Source organism: Galleria mellonella, unplaced genomic scaffold (assembly GCF_026898425.1).
Source record: "Galleria mellonella isolate WM207_F2 unplaced genomic scaffold, CSIRO_AGI_GalMel_v1 utg117, whole genome shotgun sequence".
Lineage (NCBI taxonomy): Eukaryota > Metazoa > Arthropoda > Insecta > Lepidoptera > Pyralidae > Galleria > Galleria mellonella.
The window spans coordinates 1,390,931-1,413,218 of record NW_026441980.1 but is presented as its reverse complement, the minus strand read 5'-3'; the positions used below and the strand labels follow the sequence as shown (position 1 = coordinate 1,413,218).

At 35.5% G+C, this 22,288-nt stretch overlaps 1 protein-coding gene across 16 annotated transcripts in view; it reads left to right on the top strand.

Annotated features, from left to right (window-relative positions):
• The window catches only part of LOC113510353 (uncharacterized protein ZK1073.1), a 56,770-nt gene that overhangs the window by 10,580 nt on the left and 23,902 nt on the right, over positions 1–22,288 (top strand). For 2 of the 16 annotated variants that reach the window (XM_052895173.1, XM_052895170.1), the window contains exon 1: positions 14,812–14,965. The exons of the other annotated variants lie outside the window; for them this stretch is intronic. In XM_052895173.1, the coding sequence (XP_052751133.1) occupies positions 14,936–14,965 (30 nt within the window). In that variant the 5' untranslated portion in view covers positions 14,812–14,935. Of the gene's footprint in view, positions 1–14,811; positions 14,966–22,288 lie in introns of those variants that run through there. 16 annotated transcript variants of the gene reach the window in all.

Genomic DNA, 22,288 nt, shown 5'->3' with positions numbered 1-22,288 from the left:
TATGCTTAGTATAATAGTAACAGGTTCTATTTTTTTAAAGAGAAACTAGTGCCTAAAGGGAGGCAAGGGATTGTTAGCAATGGGTTTTAGTAACCCTGTTGCTAGCAATATACGCCATCAGGTCGACCTCCACGCGGTTCTCCCTGGAAACCATCGTGACTGATTTATCGTCGAATTCGTCACGATGGGCTAACTGACCTGCCTTTTCATCCTCACCGATCATCTCTCACTGGTGCTGTGCCAGCGTATACCAATAGCACAGGCGGGGTTACCATTGCATTATCATCCATCAACCCCCCCCCCCCCCTTATGGGGGAGGCCTAAATTCAGCAGTGGACAAAAACGGCTGATACGATAATGAAGACGAAACGATAACAACTGTTTAATAGTACCGTTATGTTCACACGAAACTCGTTTCTACTCGTGCGCACGTCACGGCGAACCCTGAACGTTTATATCGGTCGCGACAATGAACATTGTTGCATGCGGTTTATTTATCGTAACATAACAAGAAACACACGGAATACGCGCTGTTAATGGGCCATAACTTATTTTTAAGTGCGTTATTGATTACGTTTTCAAGAGCATTGACGGAATCCTTTGATGGTGGAACTGTACGCAACGTATGGGAACGTTTAACACTTGACGAAAATACTCACCGTACTAAATTAATGACATGTTTACTATCATCATTGGACTTTGTGTGTAAATTGTGTTCACAAAAGATGAATGGACAATACTATGTTTATAATATGTTCAGTTAAAAATAACAATATATACATACATATCTGTCACGCTTATCTCCCATTAGGGTAGGCAGTAACAATGGAACGCCAAATGCTTCGATTCAAACAAACCTCTTTCGCTTCTTCCACATTCATCAATCTTTTCATACACGCTCGCCGGTTACGGGTACTTTTAATTTGGCCCTTCTTCAGCACGTCGCCTATTTGGTCAACATACGTCCGTCTAGGGCGGCCACAACAAAATAGACTACACAAAAAATAATAAAATTTATTTATTGGCGAAAAAATTAAATTGGGTATAATAGTGTATTTTTTTTTTGATAGGTGAAAATGGTATGGTAACCCCGCCTGCGCTAACGGGATACGCTGACGGAGCACCAGTGAAGGGTGATAGATGAGAATGAAAACAGACCAGTTAGCAGCGATTCCCCCTGGAAACTATCATGGTTAATTCCTGATGAATTCATCATGATGGTCTAACTGGCCTGTTTTCATTCTCATCCATCACTCTTCACTAGTGCCCCGCCAGCGTAGACCGTTAGCGCAGGAGGGGTTATCATTCCATTTTTACCCATAAAAAAAATACCCACTCTTTCCACTAGTTCCACTATTACAATATTAGGATTGTGTTTTACTACCAAGTCACACTGATGTCAGAGAGCTAGCACTATATATTGTCATTTTTTAGGATTCAAAATCAGCTTATTACACGGTATTCACAAAAATAATTTATTAAGGCCTTTGTTAATGAATTCGATGGCTTTATTGATGTCACATGGAAAAAATGAAAAGTTTTATCCCGGTCAGTGAGTTTTATCCTGGTCACGGACAAAGTCGCGAGTAAAAGGTAGTAATAAGTAATTTAGCTAATTATCCTGCCGTTAGGATTTTTTTTGATGGGTGAAAAGGGAATGGCAACCTCGCCTGCGCTAACGGGATATGCTGGCGGAACACCAGTGAAGGGTGATAGGTGAGAATGAAAACAGGCCAGTTAGCCCATCATGATGAATTCATCAGGAATTAACCATGATAGTTTCCAGGGAGAACCGCGAGGAGGTCGACCTGGTTGGCTATATTGCTAGCAATAGGATTTTTAGTCTCCATTACTAACAATCCCTTTCCCCCTGCCGTTAGAATTAGGTACTAATGTAAGTAAAATTTCGTTACATACTATTTAGTCTATAGTTATTTCAGTTTAGTTTGTTTTATCAACGTCACGGTGAAGGACGCCAATATTAAAATTTGTGTCTGGACGTCTGTTTTAGATCATTTTGCGATGTGAAAAATAGATGGTTCGAGTGTACGTCTACTATTAGACGTTGGTTGTACTAGCTTGGAGGCCTTCCTCCATGGTACAGATGGGTAATATCCGATACCTATATATTGAGTTCTTATGAACATTGATGATCACCCATTGCGATATCGTCAATACCAGTAGGATGTCTGTATTCATTGTGAGCTTGTTCTGCATATATATTTATATATTAGATATCCGAGATATATATATATATATATATATATAACCTGCAGTTTTATATACATATCGTTATATATTTAATCTTTTAGTTTTAGATACTATGATACAACTAAAAAACTATAATAAATTGAAAATATCATGCCTGCATGCATATTTCATTACAAATCCTACCATAAAGGTCCAACGGAACGATATTTTAATATTTTTAACCGGTATGTATTTTACTTTTAACATCAAATTTATGTTTCTTTCGACCCTGAAATTTCGGAATACATTTTGTAGTAGGCTCTCAGACTACACAGTCGCGTTGCCACGCTGGATCACGGTATTCGTAGTAAAAGCTTCGTTCAATAAAACGTAAAGTAAATAAGCGAACTACAAAAGCGATAAATATATCTTATGACTAGAAACCGCCCACTAGAAGTCTAGATAAGCTGGAACACGCCCAACCACTCGTAAATTGCTGCGACAATTATTAGAACTGGACCACAGAAGTTGTGACTTGAAGTCAAAAGATGTAATGAAATGAAGTCATAAAAACTTCATTATGATACTTCATCAGTCTGGTGTATGATGGAAATGCCATCTATCGATAAGAAATAGGATTCACATTCATATTAAAAAAATAATCTTTACTAATATTATAAAATTAGTCGTGTAGGTCCCAGTATAGGGTAGACTATCTCTTTCTTTCCCGTGGGTGTCGTAAGAGGCAAGTAATAATGGGCGAGAGATGGGTAGCAGCCCTCTTAAAACGGAGCGGAAAGCTAAGCCGCAGTTGTCAACCCGCTTGCCAAACATGGCTATTATTGGCTAAACCCCCTTATGTGGGGAGGCCTATGTTCAGCAGTGGAATAGAACTTAAGAAAAATATAAAAAAAATGAATAATTGATCCGAACATAAAACAATCTGCTGAGATTTAATAGTAGTGCAAATAAAAAATCGATTAATTCATAATTAATCGATTTTTCACCAGAGAGAGACTTTGTATACAAATTGTCTCCCTGTTCAACTTGTATTTCTGTCGCGAAGCAGTTGTGTTTGCGTGGCTGTGCTTCAGTTTGAAGTGTGGGATATGACAGTGAAATTACAGGGTAAAAACGCGTAACATCTCAGTCTTCAGAAACGGCAACGCATGTTGGGTATCATGAACATGCGTTATTGATTGGCCTATGTTCCATGTAATTTCACTGCTATATCCTACCCTTCAAATTTAAACATAGCAATTTAACACGACTGCTTCATGATAGAAACACGAGTGGGATAAAGATACCCAAGCAGACGATTTTTGTACAAAATATACTTCATGATGTCCTTGATACTAGTGGGCTTGCAACTTGTTTGACATTCTAAAAGGCTTAAAAAAAGTGATTTATTACTTGGCTATAAATTTCATCTAAAGTATTTCTGTGTTAATTATAACCAAACTAATTTATTTTACTGAACTAGGTGTTATCCTGTGGAAGTCCATATCACTGGTTTTTAGAATTATTTTGTTTAATTCCGTTACCATTTTTTTTTTGGTCGCCAGTATTTACCATCGACGTAGTAAATATAGTGGAGGATGCAGGGAATAGACTTGGGGACTTGGTAGTACCAGATACAGGAAAGGATGTTGTTGTAATAAGTTACTAATTAGTAAAATCATTCGAATACGAAAATTAGTACATTACTATAATAATTTAGTAGCCGAATTAAAAAATTTGTAATTACTAATAATTCGAATAACAAAATTATTCCGATTCGCGCATCACTAGTATAACTACTAACAATCGAAGATTGACAACCAAACTTGTTTACCTTTCATTAATATCTATTAAAACAGACTACTTCCTTCCTACTAAACAAAAATAGCCATATTTTAAACAGTTCAGATCGGATTACAACAAAATAGTAGATACAGATGAGTTTAAAAATATGTTCAGGTAAAAATATGGCGGGAAGTCTGTCGTTACTCTGTAACATAACAATGGCGGCGCCCACGCGTGTGGTTCGCTCGTAAAAAGCCAATGTCAACATTACACATCAGAACAATAGTTTTATGTTCTATAAATTATTCTGACGAGTTCGATGGTGCGGCAGTAACTAGTTTGTTGCGTAAACGTGGTCCTGGATTCAGTTCTCAGATTGATCAATTTAAGTCGATTAAAGTGGACGCTGTTCTCTCTCTCTCTCTATTTATATATAAACAATTACGATATTGTAGATACGTGATTTAAATGATTATTATTATGTCAATGGATGCATGATGTTGTATTCCTGAGACGTGACGACAGGTGCGTTTTTATTAATGCATGTTAATGGAATTATAACCTCGCTTGAAGGAAGAAAAGAAAATAGGTAAGGAAGCTTTGTTTTAAGTGACAGAATAATTTGGAATTAACTACGATAGTTTCCAGGGTCAATCACATGGAGATTGGTTTGACACAGAGTATTGCTAACAATGGGGTTGGTAATTCCAATTATTTACCAGCCCATGGCAATGGCAATAAAGTGGTAACTTCAGCTTGCTTATCCTTCTTATACATCTTTTTTCCATTAAAAAATATTCAACAATCAAAACTACATATACAAAGAAAACCATGCTCCGTTCTCGTAAGAGTAGCACGACTAATTTTCTCGTACGCCCAATCTATTTATACATACACTTGTAGAATGTAAAGGTCGGTTTACACGAATGCGACCTCTCCGACACGTTCTTTTGTGTTGTTGTCTAAAATCAGATTAATATTGTGTTGGTACCTAATTATAAAACTTTTGATCTAAGTCTGGTGTACGTAAAAATAAAAAAGTTTTGAATTCAAGTCGGAAGATTAAAACGATATTGTTTTCTGGACAATGTTAGATTGGGTTGTAAAGACTTGGAAAAGGAGCTTTTTTTTTATACAACCTAGAATGGCAAACAAGCTGACGGCCCACCTGATGGAAAGTGGTAACCGTCGCCTATAGATACGAGCAGTACCATGGACATAACAGAGTATACTGTTTCGCCCATGATACCCCCATGCGTTGCCATTCCTGAGGACTCAGGTGTTATTCCTCTGTACCCAGTAAATTCACGCCATATCCCACCCTTCAAACCCAAAGCCATGCAAACACAACTGCTTCACGGTTGAAACACGAATGAGACAGAGGTACCCAAGCAATCGACTTTTGTGCAAAGTTTTTTTTTTTTTTTTTTTTTTTTTTATACAACTTAGAAGGCAAACAAGCTGACGGCCCACCTGATGGAAAGTGGTAACCGTCGCCTATAGACATGAGCAGTACCATGGACATAACAGATTATACTGTTTCGCCCATGATACCCCCCATGCGCTGCCATTCCTGAGGACTCAGGTGTTATTCCTCTGTACCCAGTAAATTCACGCCATATCCCACTCTTCAAACCGAAACACAGCCATGCAAACACAACTGCTTCACGGTTGAAACACGAATGGGACAGAGGTACCCAAGCAATCGACTTTTGTACAAAGTCTCCCTCTGGTAAATTTTTTTTAATTCGATTGTATTTTTGTGGGCTCTTTTAAACTGATTTTGATGTTAAACTTCGCAATCGACAAAATCTATTTCCCTGTTCGTTACCATTGAACTCGCTAATGTATGATACTACTTCACTTTGACTTGAAGTAATGGGATATAATAATGGGATTTAGCAGCCTCATTGCTATTAAGATGCGATGTAGTATTGAATAAATTAAATAACAAACTATTTGGAATATAAATAGACTGTATTTTTATCGTATTTTTTTTGGCAGGTAACAGCTATTTCGTATAGGGAGGTCAAGGACCTGGCCTGGGATAGAACTGGCTGGAAGAAGATGCATGAATTAGTTGCACCGACAAGAGAAAACTCTTAAATGAAAAGAGAGAACAGCTATATGGGACGGTTAAAAGCAGAAAAGGGCAAAGTGACAGTCTTAAATTATACTTTTTAACTTTTGCTATTATTATTAAACATAAAAAAATTAGAAACTTCTTTATGGTTAAATTATCTTGAAGTCATTGACTTGCTTGTCATGGTTTCTAAAGAGAACACATTGGAAACTATCATGGTTAATTCCTGATGAATTTGTCATGATAGACCGATTGATCTGATTTCATCCTCACCTATCATCTTCCATTGTTCCCCACTAGTGTAAAGCAGTTACACAGACGGGATTAAAATTTTTTTTATCTACGTTTAATTTGGGATTTTTGTTTTTTAATATGTCAATCCCATAAAATCTAAACAAGTTGTCTACTATTATAATTATAACTAAACAATACTACTTACTAATTCACTTAAGCACAAAGCAATTTTGGTAGTAGGAGCATGCATTAAGCTCTGAACAATATCCATATCAAAAGGGAAGTAAAGACGTTTCTTTAGGGTCGGCAACACACGCGTAATACCTCTGGTATTGCAGGTGTTCATAGGCTACGGTAACCACTTACCATCAGGTGGGCCGTATACTTGTTTGCCACATCAGTGGAATAAATCTATTAATATTAAATGTTTTAAATTTTATAATCATCCAATTAAAAGGAATTACTATAAAAAAAAACTTGTGTATCATCAATGGAAACTCTGCTTTAAAGCAATTGAGAACGCTGCGCGCGCGCACCGAATAGAATAATTGCCGCGACACAAATGGTTCAGCTATTTTTAACTCCGCCCCCTCACCTCAAATACCTACAGCATTATCTCGGTATAATCAAATGAATCTGAAAAATGAAAAATCAAATACGTTCATAAGGTTATTTTGTAAAATTATCGTTTTCTTAACACTCGAGTAAACAAGCTAATAAATGTTATCCAAATAATAAAATTAATTGACGTTGTTTTCGTCAAAAAATTGTTGGCGTCTAAATGTAAACATTATGTTTGATTTCTAATCTGTTTGTTTTAATAATGCTTAGAAAAAAAAGAAGACAAGTCATTAGTAATGTATAATTAAAGTGAGAATACAAAGAGGCGTAGAGTGAGGCGTAAAAAGAGATTTTTTTTTTTAATTCGATCTACATAGATTGAGAACTTGGAATAAAGTTTTTTGTGAAATAAAACTTTTCACTATCTATGCTATAAATCATATATTTGAGATACAAACCGTTTGATGTAAGTAAAATGTAAAGAACAGGAAAATGAAACAAATTTCAGACATTTATAGTTTCCGAAGATAATAAACTTGGTTGTTAATTTTTATGTACTTACATAATCTACTTTTCGGTGTTAGTGTAATATATCTAGTTATTTTATGGCTTAATTGAATTTGATTTGTTATGTTATACAATAATAGTACTAAACATTTATTGTCCACTTGGCGGTGTGATATAAAGAAAAATATCAAAACTACTGCTATTAAAAATACAAAATTTTATGTGAATATTTTTTTTTTTATACAACTTAGAATGGCAAACAAGCTGACGGACCACCTGATGGAAAGTGGTAGCCGTCGCCTATAGACATGAGCAGTACCGTGGACATAACAGAGTGTACTGTTTCGCCCATGATACCCCCTATGCGTTGCCATTCCTGAGGACTCAGGTGTTATTCCTCTGTACCCTGTAAATTCACGCCATATCCCACCCTTCAAACCGAAACACGAAATATATGTATGGATGGATGTTTGTTACTCTTTTAAGTAAAAACTACTGAATAGATTTTATTAAAAGTGAAGAGATACATTTAAAAAAATGGCATCATACTATCGGCCCCAGTGTCGCTATTGTATGTATGATCTTTTTTTCTCATACAAGTGATAACGAAAACGTATCTACCGGTAGAATCACAGGTACAGTCATATGACAGGACGTAATTGAATTTTCATCTGTCGGGCTTATTCTTGCGGGCTCTTTTTAACAGATAACAACCTTCCAAACCCTGCAGTTGAATAAAAAAAGTGAAGATTTAAAAGTGCTTGTAAACAAGTCTACATGAATAAATTTGAATTTGGATATCTACAATTTACATCACTACCATATCAGCCTTTAATTGTCCACTGCTGAACATAAGCCTCCCCCTTAGGGGGTTTTTCCAGTAGTTGCCACACTTAGCAGGTGGAATGGCAATCAGGCAATTAGGCTTTAGAAATGTTTTAAGAGGGACGGTGCTGCCCATCCCTCGCCCTTCCTTAGTCGACTCTTAAGACACCCACTGGAAAGGAAGGAAGGGGGTAAAGGGGGAATTTACATCACTAAGTTAGATCTTATTATTCAAAAGAATATTTTCGTTTTTATAGTGCGTATAAAGGAGTTGCGTTGCACCAAAACAAAACATGTTTTAAAAATAAACAATGAAATCAAAACAATGCTACCTATTTGCGCAGCTACATTTTTCATCGCTTCAATCAATTGGACGTAGGCATAAACACAGTGTCACGTGTGCCTGTACGAATGTTTCCCGCCTGCAGTAATAGATGACTAAAGGGAAACATGACAATGTTCCTTGATGGCCGTCAACAAGACCTAACTGCAAGTAGGTACTTTAAAAATAAAACTAATATAAAATAAACAAAAGTAGTTGATGATTCAGATGGTGCAGCGGTTTAAAATACTATCTTCTGATGGTTACAGGTTCGATATTCGCATAATATCAAGAATTATATATATATTCTTTATTGCACTAAAACATACAGTAACAACAATAAGTTAATAACAATGTTAGCAAAGGCGAACTTATCTCTAAAAGAGATCTCTTCCAGTCAACCTAACGCAGTGGCATAGGAAGTAGTGAGTGGGCAGTAGTAGTGCAAGACAGAAATTAAAATAAATATTTACATAAATTATAAATAATTATATATATACACACATATATCAAGAATTATATTTATCTCTTTATTATATTTGGGATATATTCTCGTAGTTGTATTCCGTAGTTGCGCTTAATAAACCAGTACTTAATGGATGATAATGGGATAGTAACACCGCCTGCGCTTACGGTTTTTTTTGATGGGTGAAAATAGTATGGTAACCCCGCCTGCGCTAACGGGATACGCTGGCACCAGTGAAGGGTGATAGATGAGAATGAAAACGGGCCAGTTAGCCCATCATGATGAATTCATCGGGAATTAACCATGATAGTTTCCAGGGAGAACCGCGAGGAGGTCGACCTGGTTGGGTATATTGCTAGCGATAGGATTCTCAGTCTCCATTACTAACAATCCCTTTCCCCCCACCTGCGCTAACGGTATACGCTGGCGAGGCACTAGTGATAGATAATCGGTGAAGATGAAGGCAGGTCAGTTAGCCCATCGTAAAGAATTCAAAAAGGTTTAACTGTGATGGTTTCCAGGAGAAACTGCATAGAGGTCGAACTGATAGGGTGTATTGTTAGCGAGAGGCTGTTAGAATTCATTACTAACAATCCCTTTCCTCCTATATACTCTATATAAGGATGAAGCATATATGTGTGCCAAACATGCATACACATCTATCCATCCAAATATAGATATAAAATCGCATTTATAATAGTCGTAAGATAACGTATTTATTAAAAAAAAAAGTATTGAAATATGCCTAATAGTTATCTAATCTAGTAGTAATTGTATAAGTTTTGCTTAGTTTATTATTATGATAGTGGCCCTATGTTACCTCTTAATTACGTATTTACAAGGATTATATAAATATTTATTTATCTAATCCTATTAGGTTACATTGGATAGGTTTCTAAGGGACTAGTATTTTTTTTTACGGCCAGAGCCGTAAAACCTATTAAAAAAAAATATTTGACAGCTGTCAAAATACACAACAATACCGCCAATATTTTCCCCACAGATTATGAATGAATTTAGTAGGTTATATTAATTCTATAACTGTTCCGGTGTAGTACTTATTTTGTTATTTGATTTTGGGTAAGCTGTTAATTAATTTAGTACTGATATTTTCGAAATGAAATAAATACCTCATTACAGTTGACCTCCCAGTCAACACATAAACATGTTTACAAAACAAAAAGATACTACGCCGAATTGTTCTAAATTACTGTAACAACATGAGCAATGCAAGTGTTGGAGCCAATTGTATATATAAACAAGTGCATATTAAACTGTTTTATCTGTCAATAGTAAAACTATAAATGTAATTTACTATAGTTGAAAGAAAATCAGTAGTTTTAGAGTTTATCTATTACAAATAAACATACAAAAAATGAAAACATTTCTCTTTATAATATTCTAGTTTAGATTATTACATTTTATTGTACGAATTAACTTTGACAATTATTCTATGTGCGCCTGTATAGTGCTTGCTTGTAAATGTCATAAAAATAAAGAGAAAAAATTGTTTATACCTATAGTAAAAGAAACTAGTACCTACATAATACCGCCTACGCTCCAGCAATTACGGTGCAAATGTTTCTAGCTAAGAATAGACCGACGGACAGACGGACGAGCCCCCTCAATTATATAGTTTACTGTGTAACAGTGTCGCGACGCAGTTGTGGTATTTTCTAAGTGCTTTATACACGTTATCTTATATTTATTAGATTATAATACAGTCGGTAAACAATGTAATAATCTTTTTTTTTTATGTAACTTAGAATGGTAAACAAGCTGACGGCCCACCTGATGGAAAGTGGTAACCGTCGCCTATAGACATGAGCAGTACCATGGCAACGCATGGGGGGTAACCCTCAGAGTTTTTCTTCTGTACCCTGTAAAGTCACTGTCTTTTCCCACCCTTCAAACTGAAATACAGCCATGCAAACACAACTGCTTCATGGTAGAAACGCAATTGGGACAGAGGTGCCCAAGCAAATTTCTTTTGTAAAAAGTGTCCCTCTGGTGATTTATCAACAGTATTACTAAATTGTGTATTTATTCACAATTTTGGGTAAAAAAAATTGTGTTCGCAAAAAAAAGTAACAGATCAATAGTACTTCGCCTATATACTTAGGACCGCGTAAAGGTCGATCTGACAGGGTATATTGTTAGCGATGGAGACAGAGTTGCCGTTACCACAGATAAAGTAATACAATACTAGCCGTTATTTAGAATCCTTTCGCTTTTGCCTCCGTAGCGCATGTCGGAAAATACTTATGTTAATTAAATTAATCATTAATTAAATTAATCATTAATTAAATTAGTAGAATGATAAAGGTCGATGTAGTATTGAATTCTCTAGGTAGAATAATTGTAGCTACAATTGTTGAGTTTGCTTGCATTGCACGTCTCTTGGTATAACGAGATTTTTTTTTAATCATTTAAATATATACTCATAATTATCAAATCAGCTGTTAATTGTCCATTGCTGAACATAGGTTTTTTTTTATATAACTTAGAATGGCAAACAAGCTGACGGCCCACCTGATGGAAAGTGGTAACCGTCGCCTATAGACATGAGCAGTACCACGGACATAACAGAGTATACTGTTTCGCCCATGATACCCCCCATGCGTTGCCATTCTTGAGGACTCAGGTGTTATTCCTCTGCACACAGTAAATTCACACCATATCCCACCCTCCAAACCGAAACACAACTGCTTCACGGTTGAAACACGAATGGGACAGAGGTACCCAAGCAATCGATTTTTGTACAAAGTCTCCCTCTGGTAAAGGTCTCCCCCTATTGGGGGGGTTATGGTAGTTGTTACCAGGTTTGGCAGACGGGTTACCAACCGCAGTTACGCTTTTTCTTTGAGTAATAATGGAATGGTAACCTCGCCTGCGCTAACGTTATAAAAATGAAAATGAAAAAAATAGGTCAGTCAGCCCATTGTGATGAATACACCTGAAATTTAGCACGATGGTTTCTAGGGGGACCGCGCGGAGGTCGATCTGACAGGGTATATAGCTAGCAACGGGACTGGTATTTCGCATTACTGACAATCCCTTCCCCCGCACAGTTAGGCTTTGGTGATGTTTAAAGAAGGACGCTGCTGCCCATCCCTCGATCTTTAAGTTCCCTTAGTCGCCTCTTACGACACCCATACGAAAGTAAGACTATGCTGGTCCATTCTATGCCGGGACCATACGGCAAATGTAATTTAGTATATGGTATACTCGATCAGCATATAATATTTTTTTAATGGATGATAATGGAATGGTAACCCCGCCTGCGCTATCGGTATACACTGGCGGGGCACCAGTGAGGGATGATAAGTGACGATGAAAGCAGGTTAGTTAGCCCATCGTGACGAATTTCACCACAATTAACCACGATGGTTTCCAGGGGGAACCGCGTGGAGGTCGACCTGATAGGGTGTAATGTTAGCAATACTAGCAATCTCCCCCCCTCCCCCCCCCCCCCGCGCATATAATATTTGAGTCTCTCGTTGTATTATCATAGAACAAGTTTAATATAGCGTTCAGTGACGCCGCCACTCGGTAGCTTCTGTAATTTCTGGTTCTAATTATACTTGCGTGTGTACGAACTTTCAGTCGCATGCTGACTTGACTCTTCACTCGAATTGGTTCAGATGGCGTTTTAAATTATTATGTAAACTTGCTTTATATGCTTGCTTGCTATTTTTTAATGTATTTTTTTTAAATAGTTTATTTCTAGCGAGCCGCCCCGGCTTCACACGGATGCAATGTAGAAACAACATGGTGTCAGTGAGGAGTGATTAATAATACCACTATTTTTTTTGATGGGTGAAAATGGTTATGGTAATCCTGCCTGCGCTTACGGGATACGCTGGCGGAGCACCGGTGAAGGGTGATAGATGAGAATGAAAACAGGCCAGTTAGCCCATCATGATAAATTCATCAGGAATTAACCATGATAGTTTCCAGGGAGAACCGCGAGGAGGTCGATCTGGTTGGGTATATTGCTAGCAATGGGATTCTCAGTCTCCATTACTAACAATCCCTTCCCCCCCCCCCCAATAAAATCATTATTGTATCTAGTCGTTTGCTTGGGTACCTCCGTCCCAACCGTGTTTTAACCGTGAAGCAGTTGTGTTTGCATGGCTGTGTTTCTGTTTGAAGGGTGGGATATGGCAGTGAATTTACAGGGTACAGAGGAGTAACACATGAGTCCTCAGGAATGGGAAAAAATATATAAAATTGATTTTAATACTCCAAAGTAAATCTTGTTTTTCGGACAGTACTTTAATGAAAGTATAGATCCTCAACTGTTTAATTCGATATATGGCCATATACCAAGTACAGTATTATATTATCTGTGCATATACAGACGTAGTTTCCTGTTTGTGTTTGCCAGAAACTGTCCAGTAGAGGTTCGACCAGAGAAGTACTATATTCCTTGGTCGAAACCTTGTAAAATAATTTATTAATAATTTATAATTTTTACTCAGATATTTTAAATTCTTTGAGAATCTGGAGAGGCGTGCCATATTATCCTAGACGATCTATATTCCTTCTGCTGACAGAACTGTGGCATTGTCCAATAAATTATTGGGGCGCACCTCAGACTGTTCCCGCTAATTGGGTCGGCCATTAATTACACCCTTCCTACAGGACGTTACATTATTAACCGCAGTGGCAAGGAAGACATTTCTTATATGCATACATGTACTGCAATTTGATTGTTTTTATAGGGACAATCAAGCCATATTGAATGGACGTTTGATAACAAATACTATCACTTCGAAACATATTATACAGAAATGCGCAAGAGTCGCCAGTTTCAGTAGTTACAGTAATAAATATAAATCCCTGACGTTCGAAATATCGAGTATCGAATTCGTATGTGAAGCGATGAAAGGTTTATATTTAGCTAAGTCAATCCTTTAATTGTATAACGACCTTAGTGTTAGAACAGAAACAAGGTCACTATGTTATTATTACGTTTGTTATTTGTTTTATATAGTATAATATATCGCCGAAATATAACATTACCTGTGTTATTATTATTGTAAAACCTGACCTTGTTTATGGATGACTAATCTATGTATGAATAATCCGATGTTCTTGGTATTATGTTAGTTTTCAGCGTATCCGCGTAACAAATTTCATTCGAATCCGTTCTGTAGTTGATGCGTGAAAATGTAATAAACACCTATCCGTGTATCTTTGTAAACTTTCGCATTTTCACCAGAGGGAGACTTTGTACAAAAATCGTTTGCTCGAGCACCTCTGTCCTATTCGTGTTTCTACCGTGAAGCAGTTGTGTTTGCATGGCTGTGTTTCGGTTTGAAGAGTGCGATATGGTAGTAACTTTACAGTGTACAGAGGAATAACACCTGAGTCCTCAGGAACGGCAACGCATGGCCCCCCATGGCAAACAAGCTGACGGTCCACCTGATGGAAAGTGGTAACCGTCGCCTATAGACATGAGCAGTGCCATGGACATAACAGTGTATACTGTTTCGCCCATGATACCCCCCATGCGTTGCCATTCCTGCCATTCCATTCCACAAAATTTATTAGAAATATATAGATATTTCTAATAAATTTTGCATACCAGTATTTTGTTGAAACACGTAGCTCGAAGTATACCCAACTGAATATCTAATGTAACCATATTTAATGCAAATAAAGAATCTGAAACTGAATCTATGGTAATTGTAAACCTTGTCTAACATACGTTTACTAAGCAATAGTTACTAATAACAAAACATTGTTAACACAACAATTCAACTTCGTAATCGGGTAAATACTAAGAATTTCCTCCCACTTGTACGCGTTTCCTTTCCAGTACGGCTTCCAGTCGCCATTCCACATTGCATTTGTGGGCCTCCCGTACGGTGGCCGGCTTGCGGGAATCACATTCATTCCTCATACATCGACACATACATTTTGTATTGATTCTGTGTTCGCATATTGTGTTAATATGGCCGAGATTGACGAAAGAGGCTTTCAGGTGAGATTGTTATTAATTTTATTTCGTAACATATTTTTTATACGCGACGTAGTTTTCGTAAATTTTGAAAAAAAAAAATGTTTTAAATTAAGAATACTGCAAAGAAAGTTATTTGTATTCTGACCCCGAGTAAGAGTTTTTTTAAAAGACTTTGAAATATTCGTATAAAATGAATCACTTTTATGATAATTTAATTTTTGTTTTTTTTTTATTACAAAAAAGTTATAACGTTAAATTATTTATAGAACCACTCAGAAAGATAATTTTATTTTTCAAATGAATTGATAATTACAATTTGGTCAGTATATCGCGTAACATACAAACTAAATTTCACTAGTTTGGACAATTCCCTCTTCTTTTTAAAGCAGTGTGATTAAATTGTATTGTATCTGCTGGATATTTTTGTTGTTTTTCAACCAACTTCAAAATAGAAAAGATTATTAATCGAATTATATACATATATATATTTTTTATATATTTACGTATATTTACGCGAAGTGTTCATCACATCTGATACGATTTTAATGTTCCTTTTTTTTAGAGTTTATTTCTGTATTTATTTTATATAAATTTTAACAAGGATTGAATGTATGTTTTTGTGAAACGAGTTGACTTGAAAAAAAAATATATTACTAATTAATATTATATTATCTTTTTTTTTAATTATAAAAACATAATTTTATACAAATTAGAATTAAATTTTTTTTAAACTTAATATATGAAACTTAACTGTTTTTTTTGTATTTATCTATCTATACAGTACTATTTCTATTATCTGTGGTACTGTAGCCAGTATATTATTATGGTTTTACATAAGTAACTCTCCTACGTAGTTTCAATGAGTTACATACGTCAATTTCTGCCGTGAACCATTGAAACATGTGTTGTTATTTTAATCTAAAACGTCACAAGACCTCAGCTCTTAGTGGCAACTCATGAATGGTAGCACAGTTTACTCCCTGTAATATCCATGGTGTTAGTCTTGTGTATATATTACTTATCACATCTAATCAGATGCGTCATCTATTTGTTATTTTGTTCCCGTAAATATTTATATGCATATATTTTTTAATGGATGATAATGGAATGGTAATACCGCCTGCGCTAACCTTATACGTTGGCTGGCCACCAGTGAAGGATAATAGGTGAGAATGAAAAGGCAGGTCAGTTAGCCCATCGTGATGAATACACCTGGAATTCAGTACGATAGATGTTTTTTTTATGGGTGAAAATGAAATGGTAACTCCGCCCGCGCTAACGGGATACGCTGGCGGAGCACCAGTGAAAGGGTGATCGATAAGAATCAAAACAGGCCAGTTAGCTCGTCCTGACGAATTCAATTAGAATTAGCCACGATGGTGCCCAGGGGGAACTGCGTGGAGGTCGACCTGACAGGCTATATTGCTAGCAATGGAACTGATAGCTCGCATTACTAACAATTCCTTCCCCCCCAACGGTGGATAGTTTCAGTGAAATGTCAGTGTGTAATATGTTACGTTCACCATAACAGAAACAATTGACAAATTACTCGGTTGTTTTTTTTTTTTGGTGGGAATGAATTAGTTAACCTCCTGCGCTATCGGTATATACTGGCAGTCAAAAATGATAGGTGAGGATGAAGCAGTTCAGTTGGCCCATCGTGACAAATTTAACTGTAATAACCAAGATGGCTTCCAGGAGAACTTCGTGGAAATCGACTTGACAGGTTATATTGTCAGCAATGGGACTTGTAGTCCTCATCATTAACCATTCTTCCCCCCCCCCCCCTCCTCTATATAAATATGAATGAATGAATGAATGAGTCTACTTTATTTGCATATATTATTTATTTATGACAAACAGACAGCTAGAACAATACATAATTACACACTTAAATAGTAATTTAACAGCCATTTAAGTTTGCACAAATGTAATACAAGTGAAAGAAACATAAAATTAAACAAACAAGTTAAACAATACAATTGTCAATAGATAATGCCTACTCAATTCGGTTGTATTTTTTATGTTTGTCATCTTAAATCTCTGTCATTTATAAATCAATTTAGATTTACTTTCTATTTAAAAAGATACCTATTACCTATCCACCAGACTGGTATTATAGAAATTTTATGAAAATTCAGTAGTTTAGTTTTTATATCAAAATAACTGGTTTTATCACATTTGAAGTAGTTTTTTTTTTATGGAATATAATCTTGAATTACTATATTTATATTAAAATGTATTAATTGTATTGTGGTTACTTTTTTTTATGCAACTTAGAATGGCAAACAAGCTGACGGTCCACCTGATGGAAAGTAATAACCGTCACCTATAGACATGAGCAGTACCATGGACATAACAGAGTATACTGTTTCGCCCATGATACCCCCCATGCGTTGCCATTCCTGAGCACTCAGGTGTTATTCCTCTGTACCCTGCTTACTGATTACTTCCGTACGTCTATCTCTTTCAACCTATTTTTATATTTCTTTATCATAAATATAATATTACATAAATTAAGTATGACAAGATTGATGAATGTGGAAGAAGCGAAAGAGGTTTGTTTGAATCGAAGCATTTGGCGTTCCATTGTTTCTGCCTACCATAATGGGAGACAGGCGTGACAGATATGTATGTATGTATGTAAACTCAGTTTAGATGTATAACCGAAATTTACACGGGACATATAACTTCCTTATTATGTTTGCACCATTAGGAACTTATGGGGGGTTGAGGCGAAAGAAAATTGATATGACAATGGTGAAAGGTTAAAGGGCACACCGTTGTTTTGAGGGCTTATTACAAGAGATGACAGAAGACATATGTGTGGATAATATATCTATATAAAAATGTAGAGACTCTCAAATCGGTTGTATTTTTTTATGTTTATTATATCATAACTATGTTTGTTTGTAATCAAATTTAGATTGTTTTTCTATCTGAAACGATATGCTTACTTTTTTTTTATACAACTTAGAATGGCAAACAAGCTGACGGCCCACCTGATGGAAAGTGATAACCGCCGCCCATAGACATGAGTAGTTCCATGGCCATAACGGAGTATACTGTTTTGCCCATTATAGTCCCCATGCGTTGCCATTCCTGAGGACTCAGGTGTTATTCCTCTGTACCCAGTAAATTCACGCCATATCCCACCCTTAATAGTATAATAATAATAACGAGGAAGACTTTTCTCTCTCTTCTCACAAATATATTAATATTTTATATATTCTTTATTGCACTAAAACATACAGTAACAACAATAAGTTAATAACAATGTTAGCAAAGGCGAACTTATCTCTAAGAGAGATCTCTTCCAGTCAACCTAACGCAGTGGCATAGGAAGTAGTGAGTTACATATACTATAGAAAAAAATAAAATATAATAAAGTTTAGATTCAGACCAGGTACCAGTTGTAAATGTATTCCACAGTCTACTTACTGGCTTACATTACAGTAGGTATAACACCTCTCTCAATAATACGTCCGATCGCGATGTTTATGTGGTACCGTTATTCAAGTTTATAGTCTATTTAAAACGTTTCAACTCTTGTTGTACAAACAAAATAATATTTATTCACTACTGCTGTATTCCTGTGATCTCATATATATATATATATATATATATATATATATATATATATATATATATATATATATATATATATACTACCCTGAAATTTTAAAGTAAAAAAATCCTTTTTAATATATTCATTATTTTTGTTTATTGTTAAATGTTTTTATTATTATATGTTTTTTTAACGTGAAATTAAGTACTAAATAAATATTATTTTCTTTTTTCTTTCTTTCTAATATTAATAATTAAAAATTGTGTACCACAAAAAAAAAAACGACTAATTGTGACCACACCAGTTATTTTTATCTAAAAATTGAACTGTTGAATCGATTTTGTTTAAACTTTTATGGGACCGATCTTTAAGTAGGTATATTTTTTCAGATAGAACAAAAATATTCCTAATCGATGGGCAGAGTCATGAGGTAACAAACATTAATAAAAATATATAATACGATACTATGTATATATAATACGACTGAATTGAGAACCTACTTCTTTTTGAAGTCGGTTAAAAACTTTTAAGTGACTTTGTTACCTCTTGGTGCCTTAATAATAAAATTTGGTACACATGTTCTATTTGGAACGGAGACGGCTATTTGTCGTCCCGGTCAATGTAAATATTACGGTCATACGAAAGAAGTCGCGGGTAAAAACTAGTATTCTGTAAACGAAATACTTCTTTCATTAGTGTGTGTTCACGAATGAAGTCTTTTTTCAAATTGACTTCAAAAAATTAATTAATTATTAATATTAGATTTACGTACTTTTAGATTAATCCCATAGAAATCTCATCGATATCGGTTCAGCAATTTGTATTATTGTATCAAATTAAACGTTTTTGCCACTATTGAAGTAGATGTATTTTGTGGGGCAAAATCTAATTGTTCCGTATTAATGTACTTATCATTAGAGAAATACAAAGTACTTTACGTAAACGCAGTTGTAACTGAACGCCCATCATCAAATCAGCAATAAGTACATCACAGCGGCCAGTCAATTGACCTCTACTGGACGACAAATCGCTTGTACTTGTACAAATACTTCGTCTATTATGTACTTCGACTAGTTTCACTATGTAACGAATTTAGATTTTACGCAACTTACAATGGCAAACAAGCTGACGGCCCACCTGATGGAAAGTGATAACCGTCGCCAATAGATATGAGCGTCGTGATATTATCTTCGAAATGTATTTACCGAAATGGGATTTTTGTAGATTTAATAACTTTTTTTTTAATGTTTTACTACCTATATTTTGTGTCTTTTCTTGCATGAATCCTTGTATAAACTATCTTATGTTTAAAGATAGGATGTCATCTATTCGTGTACCAAATTTCATTCAAATCTTTTCAGTAGTTTTTGTATAAAATAGTAACAAATATCTATCTATACTCACTAATTTTAGTACTATGAAAAATGTTCGATTATTTTTCAAAAATTGATCAAAAATAGCGCCATGCCATATGCTATAGATCAGGGGTGGGCAAATATTTTGATAGTCGGGCCACATTGCAGATGAACATTTTACCCCGAGCCAAACAGTTTTTTTTCTAATTGTAAGTTTAATTTTTGCTAAGAATGTCAATTAATGAATTTTAAAACCAACATTTTTGAATCAAAATATTTATTTATCGAGTCATTTGAATAAAAAAAATTGAAAAGATATTTTTTTAAGAATTAATATTAGATAATTATCAAACTGTACAATTATCATACAAAGGTGTTATTAAAACTATTACCACTATCATCTATGCTTAATAGATTGAGTCACAAAAAACATGAAAAACAAATGCTGGCAACACTGTGGTGATTTACATAAACTATTAATTTGACAGAACGTCTAATTAATAGTTTATACAATGCTTCAGGGGCCAGACAAAATTCTACATTTGCCCAGGTCTGCTATAGATCGTTATGTACGCTCTATGAATGGATGAAAATCATTGAATCTATTTCTGGTACATAAACTAATAATAAAACTATGTACTTGTACATGCACTTTCTTATCTCACCATGAAGACAAGTGGCTGAATTTGGATGAATATTAAATCCAGATCCGTGAGGCTTGACCTTTACTTGGAAGATTGAATAAGCTTTTAATATCAATTATTCAAAATATTGTTTTCAGGATTTAAAGGAATGTTATTTTTTTTTAGGTTACGTCTTAGATTGTATAGATAGTTTTTTTTTAATGGGTGATAATGGAATGGTAACCCCGCCTGCGCTATCGGTATACGCTAGCGGGGCACCAGTCCGGGGTGATAAGTGACAATGAAAGCAGGTCTGTTAGCCAATCGTGACAAATTCTACTAGAATTAATCACAATAGTTTCTAGGAGGAACCGCGTAGAGGTCAACCTGATAGGGTGTTGCTAGTTATGTGTTAGTTAGTTAATTAGACCCCATTACTAACAATAACTTCCCCCCCCCCCATATAGATAAAAGTTTTTTTTATACAACTAAGAATGGCAATCAAGCTGACGGCCCACCTGATGGAAAGCGGAAACCGTCGCCCATAGACATGAGCAGTACCATGGACATAACAGAGTATACTGTTTCGCCCATGATACCCCCCATGCACTTTCCTGAGGATTCAGTTGTTATTCCTCTGTACCCAGTAAATTCACGCCATATCCCACCCTTCAAACCGAAACACAGCCATGCAAACAACTGCTTTACGGTTGAAACACGAATGAGACAGAGGTATCCAAGCAAACGACTTTTGTACAAAGTCTGTTGTGTCTCCTTACAAATTCTCGAATGAATGGTTTATATTTAGAACTAAAAGATTTTCAATATCATAACTACAGGTCATCGGCATCACTTTTGTTCGTACGTTTGTGTGTTTTGGTGAAAATTCCAAGCAACATATAAAGAACAACCGAGGAACGTTCTTAAAATAGTTACATTATTTACAAACAATTGTACCTTGGAAATTATTCGGTCAACTTCGGTGCGTGCGCACTCACTTAGCCTCGTACGTCGTTCGCTGATCTGCCATAATTAAATCCAATAAATTCACTTAGGCCGGATTCCAGCAACCCGATGCGCGATGGAAGAAAGTACCATATAATTACATCAATGTGAACAGTATTGATTTGTAAGTAGGCTTGCTAGAGAAATTGATTTTGTGTTTTCTATCCGTATTTTTTTTTTGCAACTTAGAATGCCAAAAAGCTGAAGGCCCAGCTGATGGAAAGTGGTAACCGTCGCCTATAGACATGAGTAGTGTCATAGACATAACACAGTATACTGTTTCTGTCCATGGCATGTTAACACACACACACATAATACCTCTGACCATGATATAACAGAATATGTTTCGCCCATGATACCCCTCACGCATTGCCATTCCCGAGGACTCAGGTGTTATGCGATATGCATGTCGTTAAATTCACGCCATATCCCACCCTTCAAACCGAAACACCTCCCAAAGTCTCAAAGTCTCCCTTTGTCTTTATTTGTTTTCTTTTTGCAGGTGAACAGTACTTAAAATATTAAAATTAACTAGAGAATATTCATCTGTTGTCTGTTTAATTGAAATTTAATGAAAATGTAAACAATATTGAAGCGTTTTTTAAATCAGTATGCAAACTTAAGTCTGGCCACATCTACTTGTATAATTGCGTGTATATTATTTTTCATATTGAATTTTGTTTCTATACAAATTATCGTCTTGCATCTGTATGTACAAAATATATTTACCAATGTAAAAAATATTTGTTTCCACTGCGACCTTCTACAATCAAATGAATATCTGAGTCCTCAG